The sequence below is a fragment of the Anolis sagrei genome, chromosome 6, assembly GCF_037176765.1.
Source record: "Anolis sagrei isolate rAnoSag1 chromosome 6, rAnoSag1.mat, whole genome shotgun sequence".
Classification (NCBI taxonomy): Eukaryota; Metazoa; Chordata; class Lepidosauria; order Squamata; family Dactyloidae; genus Anolis; species Anolis sagrei.
The window spans coordinates 70,641,906-70,657,763 of NC_090026.1; the positions used below are offsets into that span (position 1 = coordinate 70,641,906).

General features: G+C 37.3%; 1 protein-coding gene across 2 annotated transcripts in view; it reads right to left on the reverse strand.

Annotated features, from left to right (window-relative positions):
• SEPTIN7 (septin 7) overlaps positions 1-15,858 on the reverse strand; it is a 44,612-nt gene that overhangs the window by 13,124 nt on the left and 15,630 nt on the right. For both annotated transcript variants that reach the window (XM_067470184.1, XM_060781620.2), the window contains exons 4-9: positions 15,539-15,673; positions 12,948-13,065; positions 10,126-10,218; positions 7,505-7,601; positions 5,971-6,022; positions 4,339-4,464 (exon numbers count right to left, since the gene is read on the reverse strand). In XM_067470184.1, the coding sequence (XP_067326285.1) occupies positions 4,339-4,464; positions 5,971-6,022; positions 7,505-7,601; positions 10,126-10,218; positions 12,948-13,065; positions 15,539-15,673 (621 nt within the window). The remainder of the gene's footprint in view (positions 1-4,338; positions 4,465-5,970; positions 6,023-7,504; positions 7,602-10,125; positions 10,219-12,947; positions 13,066-15,538; positions 15,674-15,858) is intronic.

The window sequence follows — 15,858 nt, forward strand, 5'->3', positions numbered from 1 at the left end:
CCTTTCCATGGCTGCTTTGTATCCTTCTTCAATGGTAATGTCATCCATATTATGATCACTTTGCTTATTTCCCCTGAAAAAAACCAAAGACTTGGAAGGCATTCCTTGTTTTCAATGCAGTAAGTGGAGAGGTGTTATCATCGACCAGAATCTGAGAATTACAAGGAATTTGTGCTCATTTATCCTGCCCTCCTGCCAAAGCTCGGGTTGATGTGAATGGGTCCACAGAGGTTCCAGCTTCTTTGGGAGGAAGAGTGGCTGTGGTAGCCATATTCCTCTCTTTCCAAAGACCAGCCCTGATGTATGAAAGTGCATGCAGCAGCCTTAGGCAGGTAGGTGGCGGCTGTGGGACCCAACTACCAATGTTTCATGCTCCCTTCTTTCAAGGACCCCCTCCACCTCAGTTGCTGATTCCACAAGCCTGATGAGTCCACTGTGTCTTGCTTGCCTCTGGCTACACTGCATTTACATTCTTCCATTTTTGTGAGAGTCCTGCATTTATAACCTCAGTGAATTTGAGGGTTAACTAAAGTTATATTGTAAATTACTGAAAGATCTAACCAAAACAAAATAAAACAAAACAAAAACCCCAGAAGTGAATATAGTAGCAGGCCTGCTGTATACAATGCCGTGGGAAAGAATGGGATTATCCTTAGGTGATCCTATTGTAGCTGTGTGTGCCTACATTCAACAGGCAAGAAAAACAGCTGTCAGAATTATGGGATAAAGAGCAAACAGAAAGAAAAGGGGAAAGTACATTACCATGCCCCCCTCCCCAGTCTTACTCTCAGGAAAAGTATGCTACTAAGTGACCAAGACAATTTCTATTCTAAAACATAAAGCCAAACTGAAATGTTCACCAGCAATCAGTTTTATCCATGATTTCTTGCATATGTCGGAATATGTGGATTGATCATTGCTCAAATTCTCTTTGACAGCTCCTCCACCTTTGAAGAGATAATTATCCTAAGGCACAAATCCATCCATAATAAAACAATATACCATGATCATCTATATATATAAATTTGTTAGGGGCATCCAACGAGGAAACAAAACTCAAAAACCCCACAACGAAACTTAACCAAAATTCCCATGCCTATAACACAACCCACAAGGTACAAACATATCTACTCAAAATGAAAAACAACACAACAACACACTCACAAAACGGCAAAACAACAAAACTCAAAAAACCCCAATGAAACAACCAAAATCCCCGTGCCCATAACGCAACCCACAAGGTACAAACATATCTACTCAAAATGAAAAACAACACAACAACACACTCACAAAACGGCAAAACAACAAAACTCAAAAATCCCCCAACGAAACTTAACCAAAATCCCCGTGCCCATAACACAACCCACAAGGTACAAACATACCTACTCAAAATGAAAAACAACACAACAACACACTCACAAAACGGCAAAACAACAAAACTCAAAAATCCCCCAATGAAACTTAACTATAATCCCCGTGCCCATAACACAACCCACAAGGTACAAACATATCTACTCAAAATGAAAAACAACACAGCAACACACTCACAAAACGGCAAAAGAACAAAACTCAAAAAAACCCCAACGAAACTTAACCAAAATTCCCATGCCCATAACACAACCCACAAGGTACAAACATATCTACTCAAAATGAAAAACAACACAACAACACACTCACAAAACGGCAAAACAACTGAGCATGCGCATTGGCGCCCAGCCGCAAGTTCCCTGGCACGCGCACATGGCCTTCCGGCCAACGTTCCCTCTGCGGAAACCATGCCCACTCCAAGCCGCGCCGCGCCGCTTCCCGCACACACACCCCCCTGCTGCACACACACACGCAACCCCACGCTCCATCACTCCCCCCGCCGCTGCATACACACACGCAACCCCACTCCCACTGCCGCCACACACACACACGCAACCCCACGCTCCATCACTCCCCCCACCGCCGCACACACACACAACCCCACTCCCCCCGCTGCCGCACACACACACGCAACCCCACGCTCCATCACTCCCCTGCCCCAATCTTACCTCCTTTTACTTCAGGCCACCTCCAAACCCCACCCCGCCCCTTCCCGCCCTGTCAAAATCTAGGAAAGACAGGAAGGAAGGAAAGAAGGAAGAAAGAGAAAGGGAGGTAAAGAAAAAGGGGGAAGGAAGGAAAGTTAGAGGAAGAAGAAAAGGAAAGAAAAGGAAAGATGGAAGGAAAGAAAAGAGAGACAGCAGAAGAGAAAGAAAAAGGGGGAAGGAAGGAAAGAGATAGACAAAGAAGAGGAGAAGGAAAGATGGGAAGGAAGGAAGGAAGGAAGGAAGGAAGGAAGGAAGGAGGGAGGGAGGGAGGGAGGGAGGGAGGGAGGGAGGGAAAGAAGGAGAGAAAGAGGGAAGATTGGCCACAGCAACACATGGCGGGTAAAGGTTGTTATTTCTATTATCATTATTATGCTATTGTTCCTATGAGACCCTTTTAGGGGGAATGGGAGAGGTGTCAGGTCCCGGAGGCAATGCATTGCATTATTGTTATTGTTATGATGGTGGTGAAATAAAAGGAAATAAAAAGTGAAAGAAGGAAGCAAACAGGGAGGGAAGAAAGGCAAAGGAAGAATGGGGGAGGGAATGAAGGAAAGAGAGAAGGATGAAACCAAGTAGTGAAAGAAGGAAAGAAAGAAAGAGGTAGAGAAGGAAGAAAGGAGAGAAAGGGGGAGGAAAAGGGGGAAGGAATAGGTAGGGACCTCTCTTTCATAATAGTCCAGATATCTATCTCAACTTTGATAAGTTTTACTATAGGCCACAGCAACGCGTGGCAGGGCACAGCTAGTGCTGTATAAAAATTATAGGTAGTCCCCAAATCACAAACATGAGACTTACAAATTACTTGTAGTTAAGAACGTGGGTAAGACAACAAGAAGTGAGAGAAATCTACCCTCAGGAAGAGAAATTCAGTCCTGAAGGAGTTATCATGGGGAAAAGGTGTCCCCACTGAAGCTTTATCACCAATCCTTGACTGTATGCAGACTAAAAAAAATGGAAAACTCCCTTATTTCTGAATTCAAACTGCTGGATGCAGTATGAGATTTCTTTCTATTTCATATCACTCCTCCTCAGCAACACAGTCCATAAAACTATATTTGTAACTTGCATTGCTATCTGGGCTGCTCATTAAAAGATAATTACCTACTTGTTACTTTAAGCCCATAACTGTACATGGATACTAAACAGCTGAAGATGCAACAAATTAAAGATATGTGGTAAAAGGGATCTGAATGTTCATACATTTTAAAAGGTGTATATTTGGTGTTTTCTGGTGATCTCCCCCACAACGAGGGTATTTCAGTTGAAACCAATGACATATTTATACACACACACAAATGCAATAAGGCAACCCAGCTTGTCAGTAAGACAATTGGTTAGGGCATAGTAAAGCAAAAGATTCTTCTGCCACAGATACAACTTGTATTACATTCATATCTCATAAAAAGAAATGAAAAATGAAATGAATAAATTTCATATTCACAATCACATCTAATATAACCTTGATATCAACTAGAAAACATTTATTTAAAGTCTGAATGGAAATTCAATCATGAGCTATGAATACTCCACAGGAAGAGACAAAGAGAACAAATACCAAAAGACTAAATCACCTCTGATACGGTAAATGTTTCCTCAGTAGGCTTCAAAGAGCCATTTACACACAAATAGTAAGAACAATCACATTTATAGTATCCAATGGATCCTTATATTGGGTATGCATTTACAGGCTGAGAATCCCTTATCTGAAATGCTTGGAACTAGAAGTGTTCTGGGTGTTACCAAATTTTGCAATATTGACATATACCCAATGAAATAAGTCTCCGTATGAAATGCATGTATATTTTATACACATGTGGGTAATTTTATTTTTTGTTGTTATCATTTTAGTACTTTTCTGCTTGGAATAAACCTTTGAACACAGGACCATCAGAAAATAAAGGTGCCACTATCTCAGCCACTCATGTGGACATTTCTGGATTTCCAGATAAGAGACATTCAATCTATACCTATATAGAGAGAACAGATGCTCACAGGATTTCCCTGTGAAGAATATAAAAATCCTGTTTTGGATCAATGTGAAAGCCTATCTCATTCAGTATCTGTTTCTCATTGATCAGTCACTCATGGAAAATCCACAACCAAGGCAATACAGTCAAATTGCCTGCTCCTGCTTTTCCCAGGTGAATATTTTCTCAATCTTGCTCAGCTTTTTAAAAGATCTGACTGGATGGGAATATAATATAAAATCAGTTTGCCATAAACCAACACAAAAAGCCATACTGCTGATAAAGCTACCACTTACTTTGTTAACTGCCCTTTGTTTTTGTTGTTGTCAACTCCATTGTATGTAACAGCTGCCAATTTCCTGCTTCTGTAGTTCTCATAATGGACATTATTAGTGACATCCTTCAGATCTTGCATATGAGTTCTATTTGAGAAGGGAAAATTGTCAATAAGTGTCCATCCTTGAATAAGATCAAATAAATGCAAAATTTAATTTAATAAGCAAATGCCTTAAATTATTCTGCTTATAGAAACTTGCAGTTTCATAGATTTTTTTAAAAGTAGGAATGTTTAGCATTAAGTGTTTGGATTACAGATTCATATTTTAAGCATTCACGCTAAAATTCTGAACTTTCAAAACACATCCAACTGAAAAATCAATTCAAATTTGAAAATATCTAGAAATATTGGGAAACAAAGTGTTCTTTGCTGCAATAAGAAAATAAAGCCCACTATATATACTTATATATAAATTGAAAAATTGACAGAAATCAACTGGTTTACTTATTTATGGGTCAATGCTGGAAATGCTCTACTGTCCCTCTCATTTTGGGCGCTTGAAGTGGAGTAGAATATCTGTGGCATTTTAAATAAGGGCTTATACTATAAGCTTTATGGGGCTTGGCACTTTCTATACAAGCCTCACAAGCCGTAGAGAAAGACTACAGTAAGGACCTATTAAAATGACTGTTGCCATTCCATTCTATTCCAGTCCAAGTGCCCAAAATGGCAGGGCACAATGACCAATGCCACTCTGATCCACCTCAAACACTCAAAATGATAGATGCACTACATTATTCAGGTCCCCTCATGTTGCTGCTCTTCTCCCCCAGCTTTTTTCAGGTTATATTATCTTTCTTTTTTATTCATTTCTATTTCTTTCCCTATCTGTATGTGTACGGATGTGGACATGTTAAGTTCAGCAATGTAATTTACATCTCAACTGCAAACCCTTAAATAAAACAGATCTACTCTTTCACTTTTAATTATTCCTAAGTATATTTCTTCTACACAATTTGGAAAAGTGAGGTAAAAATATGATCATTACAGGTCCCTTAGTTTTATCCTTGACTTATCCACAGGACACAGCAAAAATCCATAAATTTAACTTCACAATCTCCCTTCAAATTATGAGGCCAATTCATATGCAGTATTTTATAAGTTAAAGACATGGAGAAATATTACTATTTCTCACATTTAACTCCCATCACTTCTGGACAGAACAAGGTCCTAAAATGTATACATTGTAAAACTGGAAAAAGGGAAGTGCCTTTTTTATTAAATTGAAAAACACTCTTTTCTAACAATGATCAAGAAGTGAATGAGGTAGGTTTGCCTTTTTCAATAATCATCTTCAAATAGAATCAGTGCTAGCCTCCCAATGTAGTCCAGCAGTACTAAAGATATCCATCATGTTAAATGATGAAGCCTGATTTTAACAAAAACTACATCAGTCGCTTGACCTGTCATGGCAAAAAATTAAATTTTAATACATTGATTTGTAAATGTATAAGTAAAAGGAAGATTTCAGATACAGAGAACCGATACAAGTCTTCTTCCTAATGTATATAGTTTCTTGTCTTCCATCAGAGCAACAAAGAACAATACACACACTTAAATCTGTTTCCAAAATCAGTGTTGCGCTGCTTACCTTATTAACATGTTCCTTAGAATTGTGAAGTCGCAATGTTCACCATTTTCAACTGTAGGACAAAAATTCTGCATTTTTACACAGAATAGACATCTATTACCAGCAAGTATGTATCCCCTTGCTTACTGGTGGATAAACAACATAAGGAAATTGACCTTCTCTTCACTGTCACTGATAATAATGTTGAAGAAATCAAACAGATGTGAAGGATGATCTAGTAATCATTTTTACAATTAATTATTAGAATGTCCTTTATGTGTCTTCTGTTAAAATTAGAGATTGTTATGTTACTTTTTTGGACTATGACTCCCTGAATCCCCCAGCACATTCAATGCAGACAAGTTGGGAATGTAATTTGATTTCCTGTAAATTGAATCAAGAGATTTATTAAAGTTTGCTTATGATAATTGATGTGGGGAGGGGGGAATTTATTTCAATCTCTTTTCCCAGTCATTATTAAATTAAATCATAAGCTGAAATGCTGGTTGGAATTCCCTTCTTTCTTCATCGGATGCAACAGCAAAGACTTCAGTGAGGAAAAGGTTCTTCATAGTGTGTATGGGATTAAGGAATAACCTCTTGTCTACTTTTTGAGTAAGAACATGACTGATTTCCCAAATCTAGACTTGCTGTTATTTTGAATATCCCTAGAGCTAAGGAGAAGATGTGTTTATGAAGTGATAAGCTTGAATAGGTTATCAGAAGGTTGAATAGGGATCTTTCTCTTCATCCTTGAAACTATTAAGAGTAATACAGTTCTAAAGTAAGAGTGTTCAGTGACATATACATAAATTAAATTGTTAGCTTTAACCTGAGTAAATCCATGAATCAATAGAAGCCACATAATTACCATATAGACTAATGTTCAAATTGACTTTATGTATATGTCAAGGACATATATGGGTTTCGATATGATCCATGGATTTAGTGTCATTCCATAGAGAGGGGAAAGTGCCAATGCCACCTCTCTGGTTGATGCCACCGTTTCCTCATAGGCATTAAAAAAGGGCAGAAGGAGCACCACTGAGGAGAGAGTAAGGGGCTCTTCATTTCTTTTAGGTTCTCCTAAGACAGACTTTAGCTCTAGCTTTCATAACAAATTTGCCTGTATTATACTACACAAAAATTGAAATAATTCACCCCTTTCTTCAGAGAAGTGTATGGTTCCTTTTTTGATAAAAGAGTTAACGTACACTGCTCACAATGATTTGTGGATAAGTCGACTTAGTTTGGGTTGCTTTTTTACTAGAGTGTACATGAGTGTACAGGGCATTATCTTATCAATTTCCCATTGGTGCAATAGTTTTACTACTGTTGAGGCTATTGGATTTAGGCCAGTTTAAAAAATAGAAACATGTGGACTTCTAGATATTGTAGACTCCTTCTCCTATCTTTCTGGGCTACTGGCCATGCGGCCTGGGGCTGATGGGAGGTTGTCCACTAACACAAGAGTGTGTCACAGCTTCTCATCCCTTTACTTAAGTAAACGCTTACTTGCTGAATTATTCAAGTAGCAAATACTTATTGCACTCACCTTCTGCAACGCCCCAAGGATATTGCCTTCCTCTAACTCTCTTGCCATTGACTTCAATGATAGTATTGCTACCTACCACAGCAAGAGGTAAGCGGTCCTACAAGACAAAATAATACACATTTCTTCTTAGGGAATGTATTGACTGGGCTGGCCAACATTTCTTTTGGATGCCTAAAATAATCAAGTTAGATATAAACAAGAGAAAGGATTCCTGAAAACTTTATGAGATACTAGGAGCTGGGGGTGGCGACGGCCGACAGGAAGTTCTGGTGTGGGCTGGTCCATGAGGTCACGAAGAGTCAGAAGCAACTGAACGAATAAACAACAACAAAAATAGCTTTATGACAGAATGCTTGTTTTGCATGACCAAAGTCCAAGGTTCAATCCATCTCCATGGATTCAGTTAAGATCTTCAGCTATAAAGAATTTCAAATAGCAAATCTAGTAATTAACTTTTAATGTATTTATTATCTCCCTCATTTTCACATTAGAAAAAAATTTACAACACATTTGCCTATGTGACACAAAAAATTTGAAATAATTTATCACCATACGCATATTTCAAACTGATAAATGAAAGTAGGAGAAAAAAATGCAAGTGTCAAATAGAACAAGTAAGTGTTTAACTATTTTCTAATAGAAGTTGCTTGACATACGGTGGCCACTTGGAGTCTGGTTCCAGGACACTCTATCACTATCAAAATCTGTAGATGTTATATACAATAGCACACTACATTTGTATTCCTTACATAAAATGGTAAAATCATATATTTCTGGGGGGGGGGGGGTAATTCCAACTTGCTTGAATCCAGGCGTACAGAGTTGGTAGATAACTGGGTGCTGACTGTACTATTATTCATCTATATGAAAGGTTCTATCAATTAACCACAAGGTGGTGCAATAGACTCTTCAGCGCCTTTATGTACTCACTGTATTCAAACACAGGATCTAATAGTGGTGGAATTGCAATGGAGTTGGAACTTCATTTAAATTATGTGGAAGTATGTAAAAATTTAATTCATATGGAAATGTCTGAGCCACACAAATACTAGAAATTGGATGTGTATTTTTTATCAATTTTTTTGAACTGGAAAAATGCCCTTCAACCACATGAAAATCCAGAACAATTCAATTTCCATGTATTGTCGAAGGCTTTCATGGCCGGAATCACTGGGTTGTTGTAGGTTTTTTCGGGGTACATGGCCATGGTCTAGAGGCATTTCATGGTTTCCTCCTTTCTGTTGAAATTGTCCACATGCTTGTGTATTTCAATGGCTTCTCTGTGTAGTCTGACATGGTGATTGTGAGAGTGGTCCAGCATTTCTGTTTTCTCAAATAAAATGCTGTATCCAGGTTGGTTCATCAGGTGCTCTGTTATGGCTGATTTCTCTGGTTGAAGTAGTCTGCAGTGCCTTTCATGTTCCTTGATTCGTGCTTTCCATAGATGCAGGCGAAACGTCAGGAGAGAATGCCTCTAGACCAGGGGTCCTCAAACTAAGGCCCGGCCCTCCAAGGTCATTTACCCGGCCCTCGCTCAGGGTCAACCTAAGTCTGAAACAACTTGAAAGCACACAACAACAACAACAACAACATCAACAACAATCCTTTCTCATCAGACAAAAGCAGTCCCACACTTCCCATTGAAATACTAATAAGTTTATATTTATTAAAATTGTTCTTCATTTTAATATTGTATTGTTTTTAAGTGGGTTTTTTTGCACTACAAATAAGATCTGTGCAGTGTGCATAGGAATTCATTCATGTTATTTTTTTCAAATTATAATCCGGCCCTCCAACAGTTTGAAGAACTGTGATCTGGCCCTCTGTTTAAAAAGTTTGAGGACCCCTGCTCTAGACCATGGCCATATAGCCCAAAAAAACCTACAACAACCCAATTCAATTTCCTTTTTAAAAAAACATTAATCTTGTTTTTGCTTTGTCCAAGCCATGCAAGGAGTTTCATTCTTGCTCAGTAGAAACAAGCCAGACACACAAACTATGACTGAATGTGGGTTTCTTCTAACTATGTAAAATTAAGGGTAATTTCTCTTTCTCTGCATTTGGATTAACACTTCCAAATTTCCCCTTCATGTTCTTCATGGAAAGAGGGAAACGTACAAGAGGCCAGCTTTTGGTACCATTGGATCTCATAGTGTAAAACAAGTTGTCCACAAAAACAGCTAGAACTTCATAAAGATATAACACTACCTGACTTAATATGTTTACATGCTTTGAACTATATTACTAATTTTGAAATATTTATATATGAAAAATGAGCATATGTTTTCAGTCATCAAAACCAAATACACACATGTACAGCCTTGTGCTTGACATGCTTTTTTTATATTAAAGAAAATATTGTTAAAGCACTGGAAAGATATTCCATCCTCAGGTTCCACAATTACAGTACAGCAGGTTCTGCTACGCATAAACACCTCAAGAGCGAGAGCTATGTATCCAAGGGCTTTCCCTGTAGCTATCACAGAAGTGAAAGTTAACTTTGTTTGAACATAGTTCTTTACACACCTACCACACACATCCTCAATGCCCACAAAAAATCTGGATGAGAATTAAGTTTGACACTGATTTGTGAATATTTTGTCTCAATGTATTTTATGTACCTTTATCTTTTTAACAAGTTTATTTTCTTCTTCATCATCTGTTTCTGGGAATTCATATATTTTAATTTTATGTTCCTGGATTTCTTTCATTATCTGAAAATGAAAAAAAGGTTAATGCAAGGCAGAAACAATGTTTCAACGTGCTTTTTAACCATGGTGTGTGCTTCCTTCTTCCACACATGAATTGCACTAATTTCCACTGATGACCAAACAAGGCTATGCCAGAATATGAGTGTAATTTCTTCATTCCTGACATCTTTTTTGGAACCAATCTTGTGTTCGTTTCCTCCCCCCCCCCCCCTCTATATATAATGGTAACCTTTCCAGACAAATGTCAAATTCCTTATTATCTCTAACACCTAGTATACTTAAGAAACATCTTGTTTTGCTGCATAGGACAGTAAAAGTGGACTACCTACGGCATGTGAGCTGAAAGCAGCCCTCAGGAGACTTCCTTGAGGCCAGCAAGTGTTCAGTTATTTTGCCTTCTCTCTCTTTTTGCCTCTCTAGTCTGATGAACCTTATGATTCTTCTGTCTAGAAGAACACTGTTGAGAGGGAAACATTAAAGACTACAGCATCTTTTGGTCCTGTACTGTACTTCCTGGTGTCTCTTTGAAGAATATCGACAGGGAACATGAGTGGACCTTTTTATGCACTTCGAACAAGCATCCAGCTGGACATTGTGGAAACACAATTATCGACTTTTGGTCTGGGTGAACAGAGCTCTTTTTTTACTCTAAGCATGGTTCACTTAATATAAGCCCAAAAGAGAATCAGAATCACTGAAGAATGATGGAGTGATTTCTACATTCCTGGTTATCTGCCTAGGAAACCATAAACATGCAGTTTTAAAATGGAAACAAGTTTTAAGATTCACAAATTTTCAGTCATGAGGTGGCCACACATGTGGAATGTTGCTGGCAGTTGAATCTATAGTTATAAGAAATACTAAAATAGGTATAGGGATACGAATTACTAAAATAACACACCATGCTGGAATTTGAATTGCACAGAGTGTCAAAAAAGAAAAAAAAAAGAATCTCCTGTCTTTACTGCTGTTTTTGGATTTGTGCTCAATCCTAGCTATCTTAAAAGTGTTGGATTGAAGTGATGTGCGTTGCAATGTTCTAGATCATAGCCAAGGCCCATGGACCAAATTCACTCACCATGTCATTTCATGTGGCCCAGATGTTGGACTCCAACTCTTATACTCATCATTAGACATCATGACTAAAACAGATGGGAGTTGTGATACAATAACATCTGAAAGGCTGTTTAGTCAGGATAGTGGGGTTTGAGTTTAGATACAAGGCTTGTGAATATGCTGTTAGACTTTAAAATACTGTTTGATCTTTCCCCAACATTAGAACCACGAGTGCTGCTGGGTTGAAATTCTCATTATCCCCAACCTGCATTGCAGATAATTAAAAGTGGTGGGAGTTATTGTTCAATAACATTTGGTGACTCCAATTAAGTAAAAAAAAAAAAACAACAACTAAAGAGCACTGACCACTACGTAAAAAATGTATACCTGGCCCTCTTTATCCATGGATTCTTTGTTCATGGATTCAACAACCCTTTAAATGCAACCATAAGGCAAATGTGGCCCTTGATGAAAATTAGTTTGACATCTCTGTTCTAGAAGCCAAGCAGGGTCAACCCTGATTACTATGTGGTGGGAAACTACTAATAAATACAAAGCACCTTTGGCTATATTTTAGAGAAAGGAACTGAGAAACCACTTATCAGTATTCCTTGCCTAAGAAAATACTATGAACCATCATGAGATCTCCCAAAGTTGAAATGTGACATATGGGAAAACTATACAGGTATGTTTCAGAAAAAGAAACTGGAAATTGTGAGCATGTTTCTGTATCTACATTCTCCAGAATCTTGTCAGTATTCAGAATCTCAATATCACAGGGATGTAAATTTGATGGCCTGCTATGCACATCTGGCCCCAGGCATGCCTCTTGGGCTCAAGATTTCCCCCATACGATTCTTTTCCTCTATTTTCTTGGAGACAAACAGTTCTACCATCTTAGTGATGTTTAGAAATTGTGCCTCCCAACAGTAATCCCTCCAAGAACAGCTCAATGCCTAACCCCAAAAAGAAACTTGAATAAATGATATTGCTCCTACATGCCCAAAAGTAGTAAAGAATGAGGTGGTGAAACCCTCAAAGCTATGGAGCACAGTTGTCTTTGTTACATATCAAGAAACTTTAAAATATAGTCCCTTTTTCCATTACTGAAATTATCTCTGCTTTTAGGAGTGGGGATGCACTGCAATAATACATTGCCACTTTCTCTAATGTCAACGGCATTTCAAAGCTGCTTTAGAAGTAGTCATTCTCGTATGTAGACTCAATATCAATGTACTGTGTCATTTTTAACCACAGGGACGCTAGTAGCTTTGAAAAGTCAACAGTATAGCAGTGATTTCGTATTACTAGCTGACAGCAACAAAAAGCTTGAAATACATCTAACTTTGTCATCTCTGCAAAAAACTGGCAAAATGTCAAATGCATATAAGGTACCTAGCAATTAAGATCATTCGTTTTTGAATTTATGTGGGAAGAATTAACTTTTTCATTGTTGAGATAAGATCAGTGAACACATTTTCCTTGTCAGGAGATATATCATACTATTCAAGTTTTTTTTTTTTTGTTTTTGCCTCAGGGAAGAAGTGTATTCACCAGTTGAAGTGCTATAAATTACTCCGAAGATTAAATTCTGAAGTTACACTGTGAAATGGAGAAATGGTTCAGTAGTTGTTCAGAAGCAATTCATGCTCCTTAATGTGAGAGTTTCCACTCACCTGTTTTTTAAACTGTTGGCATTCTTCAGGTGTAAGAGTGTCTGCTTTGGCAATGAGTGGAATAATGTTCACCTTTTCATGCAAGCGCTTCATGAACTCAATATCCAAAGGCTTCAGCCTAACAAGATAAAATAGAAGTATTTGGTAAAGAGAAAAAAGACAGTTCAACCTCTCTTCTAATTTGTTTCCTGTTGCTGCTTTGCTTAATTTCTTCCATTTTTCTGAGAGAGAAAGAAGCAGAAATAGTTGTAGATTTAGTTCCAGGATTAATTTCCACATTTAAAAAGTTAACAAATCAGCTTCTTTAGACGTCACAAGGCAGCTTAAATTCAAAAATGTTGATCAGTTAATAAAATATGCATCAGCACTAATATTAGTTTTGTTATTAATCAAATGAAAGGCATTACTTTTAAATAAATTGAAGTAAGCCGAAGAGCCGGCGTTGTCCGTAGACACCTCCAAGGTCATGTGGCCAGCATGACTGTATGGGGCACTGTAAAATGTAAAATGTCACAAAAGGGCTAGGGCTGCTTCATCAACCTTTTTTTAAGAAAAAAAAAGGCAAATGTGTCTAGAAGTGATGCTATTGGCAGCATATAAGTGGATATGCAAAAAGCTTCTGATGAAGGCCTTCACCAAAGTTAAAGTGCCATGCAGTAAAAGAAAGGTTTCTCTTATGAACTACTGTTTAAATAAAGAACAAAAAAATAGAAGACAAGATTCAACAAGTAATTGTCAAGTTATTTGTTTAGGAATATTTATCCCCAATGTCACAGTTTTCAATTTCAATGCAAAACAGAACAGCAAAATTATGCAAAGAAGAAGTGCAAAACGTTTACCAAATTTTAGAAGGTCTGGGAAAAAAGGTCTTTTTAGTCCTTAAAATTTGAGACTAGAGGGCAGGGAAGCCTCTCTTAAGAGTGTCTTCTCAAGAAAGTAAGCCCTTATTGTAAACACTTCTTCTGGTTAGCAATGTCTTGACCTTCAAAGGTGGGAAGTTTTAGGATCGATTCTAAAAGTTTAAGTCGATGCGGTTATCATTACTGTGTGACCCTGCAGATACTGAATCCAATCTTAAAATAAAGGCAGGATATAAATTCAATAAACAGATACATTGCTGGATTGGAAATATAAACTATCCTGCTGAGGTGAGTTGCTTTGCAGAATCACATGTTCCCTATGCCAGGCTTTATTTATGTATGAGAGAAAGTTTTTTTGGCTTGAACCAGGTGTTGAGGATATAAATGGAAATACTAGTATTTTGAATTGAGCAGGGAAAGGGACTACCATTACCTGATTAATTAGCATTCAGTGTCATGAGGATGTTATATTATAGTGTGTGTATGTATGTGTGTGTGTGTGTGTGTGTATGTATATATGCATGCATGCATGCATGTATATATAATGTTATATTTTCCAGCAAGTCCAAATTCTAATCTAATCCTTTGAAATGGCAAGCATTCATTCAGGAAAATAAGTGCTCTATTTGGTCAGAATGGAATTTCCAGGTTTATTAGCTCATCTCCAATATATTACAGTGGGCCCTTGGTATCGGCCGAGATTTGGTTCTGAGGCCCCCTCTGTGGATACCCAAAAATGTGGGTGTTCTAGTACACACAATGTCATAGTAAAATCATGGCCCTTACATAAAATAACAAAATCCAAAATATTAATACAGTAATGACTCCATACTCCAAACTCACTTAAGGGATGGGAACAGTGCAGCCTCTTAGATCTATCCTATTTAATGTTCATAAATAATATAAATCGGAAATGAATAATGAGTAGATTTAACGCAACATTAGTAAATATTCAAAATGGTGAAAAGTCAAGCAGATGGATGAACTTCTGGATCTTTTCTGATTGGATAAAAAATAGCAAAATTGTTATTTTGGGGGCATTTTTTGCTTACTTCAAACAAAGTGATGTGCTTGGGGCAAATCATATATACATTGTTGAGCTTTTAAACAGAGAAGAGCAGGCAAATTTCACCTATAGTGTATTGCTCTGTGAAAGTGACCTAAAATGAAACAGCTCTTTAAAAAAGGGGCAAATTCCATATTAGGAATTGGACTGAAAGTAAAACAGCTAATATCTTGCTGCCTTCATATAAATCCAAAGCAGTATAATTTAAAATACAGTGTATTTTCTAGCCACTGAACTGCAAAGACAACAAAACAAAACAAAACATACTAGAAGAGTTCTAGAAAGGCAATCTGAAATAAAGGATTATGTTTAGAAAAATATTTACACAAATCATTCAAAACTAATGGTGTAAATAATGTTACCTTAATTGGCTTATTTTAAAATTAGAACATTCATAGGATACATACAGTAATAATATGAAATTAATACAAGCCGCTTTAGCAGAGCAAAAACTGTACTCAGAAAAGTATGGTTACGCAAGTCCTAGTTACTGAATATCTAATTCCTAAAGTTGAATATGGATTTTGTGCAAAGCAATTAAAATAATTTTTACAAAAAAAGATTTAGGCCATGTTTTCACAGAAAACTGTAAATGTATGAGCTGAACATTTAAACTTGAAGATGTATTATGGTAAAGAAAAGAAAAAAATACACTGAGCACTAACCCATGTCCTGAAGGAGCAATGAAGTATAGGCAACATTGCACCCTGTTGTCTGGCATCTGACGTCTATTCACACGTGATTCTGCATTGAGATAATCTTCAAATTTACTGTCAATGTAGTCAATAACTGGTTGCCAGCTAGGAAACACACAGAGACATTTTTATCAGTCATTTAACTTGAAATTCACCAAAACACTAGATAAAATACTTATTTTGCTGATGAAGTCTTAATAAAGTGAATTAACTATATCACATTAACAGAATTAACATACTTTAATATTTCAAATATTTCACTGAAGACTGGGTGACTTGGACTGTGCTGA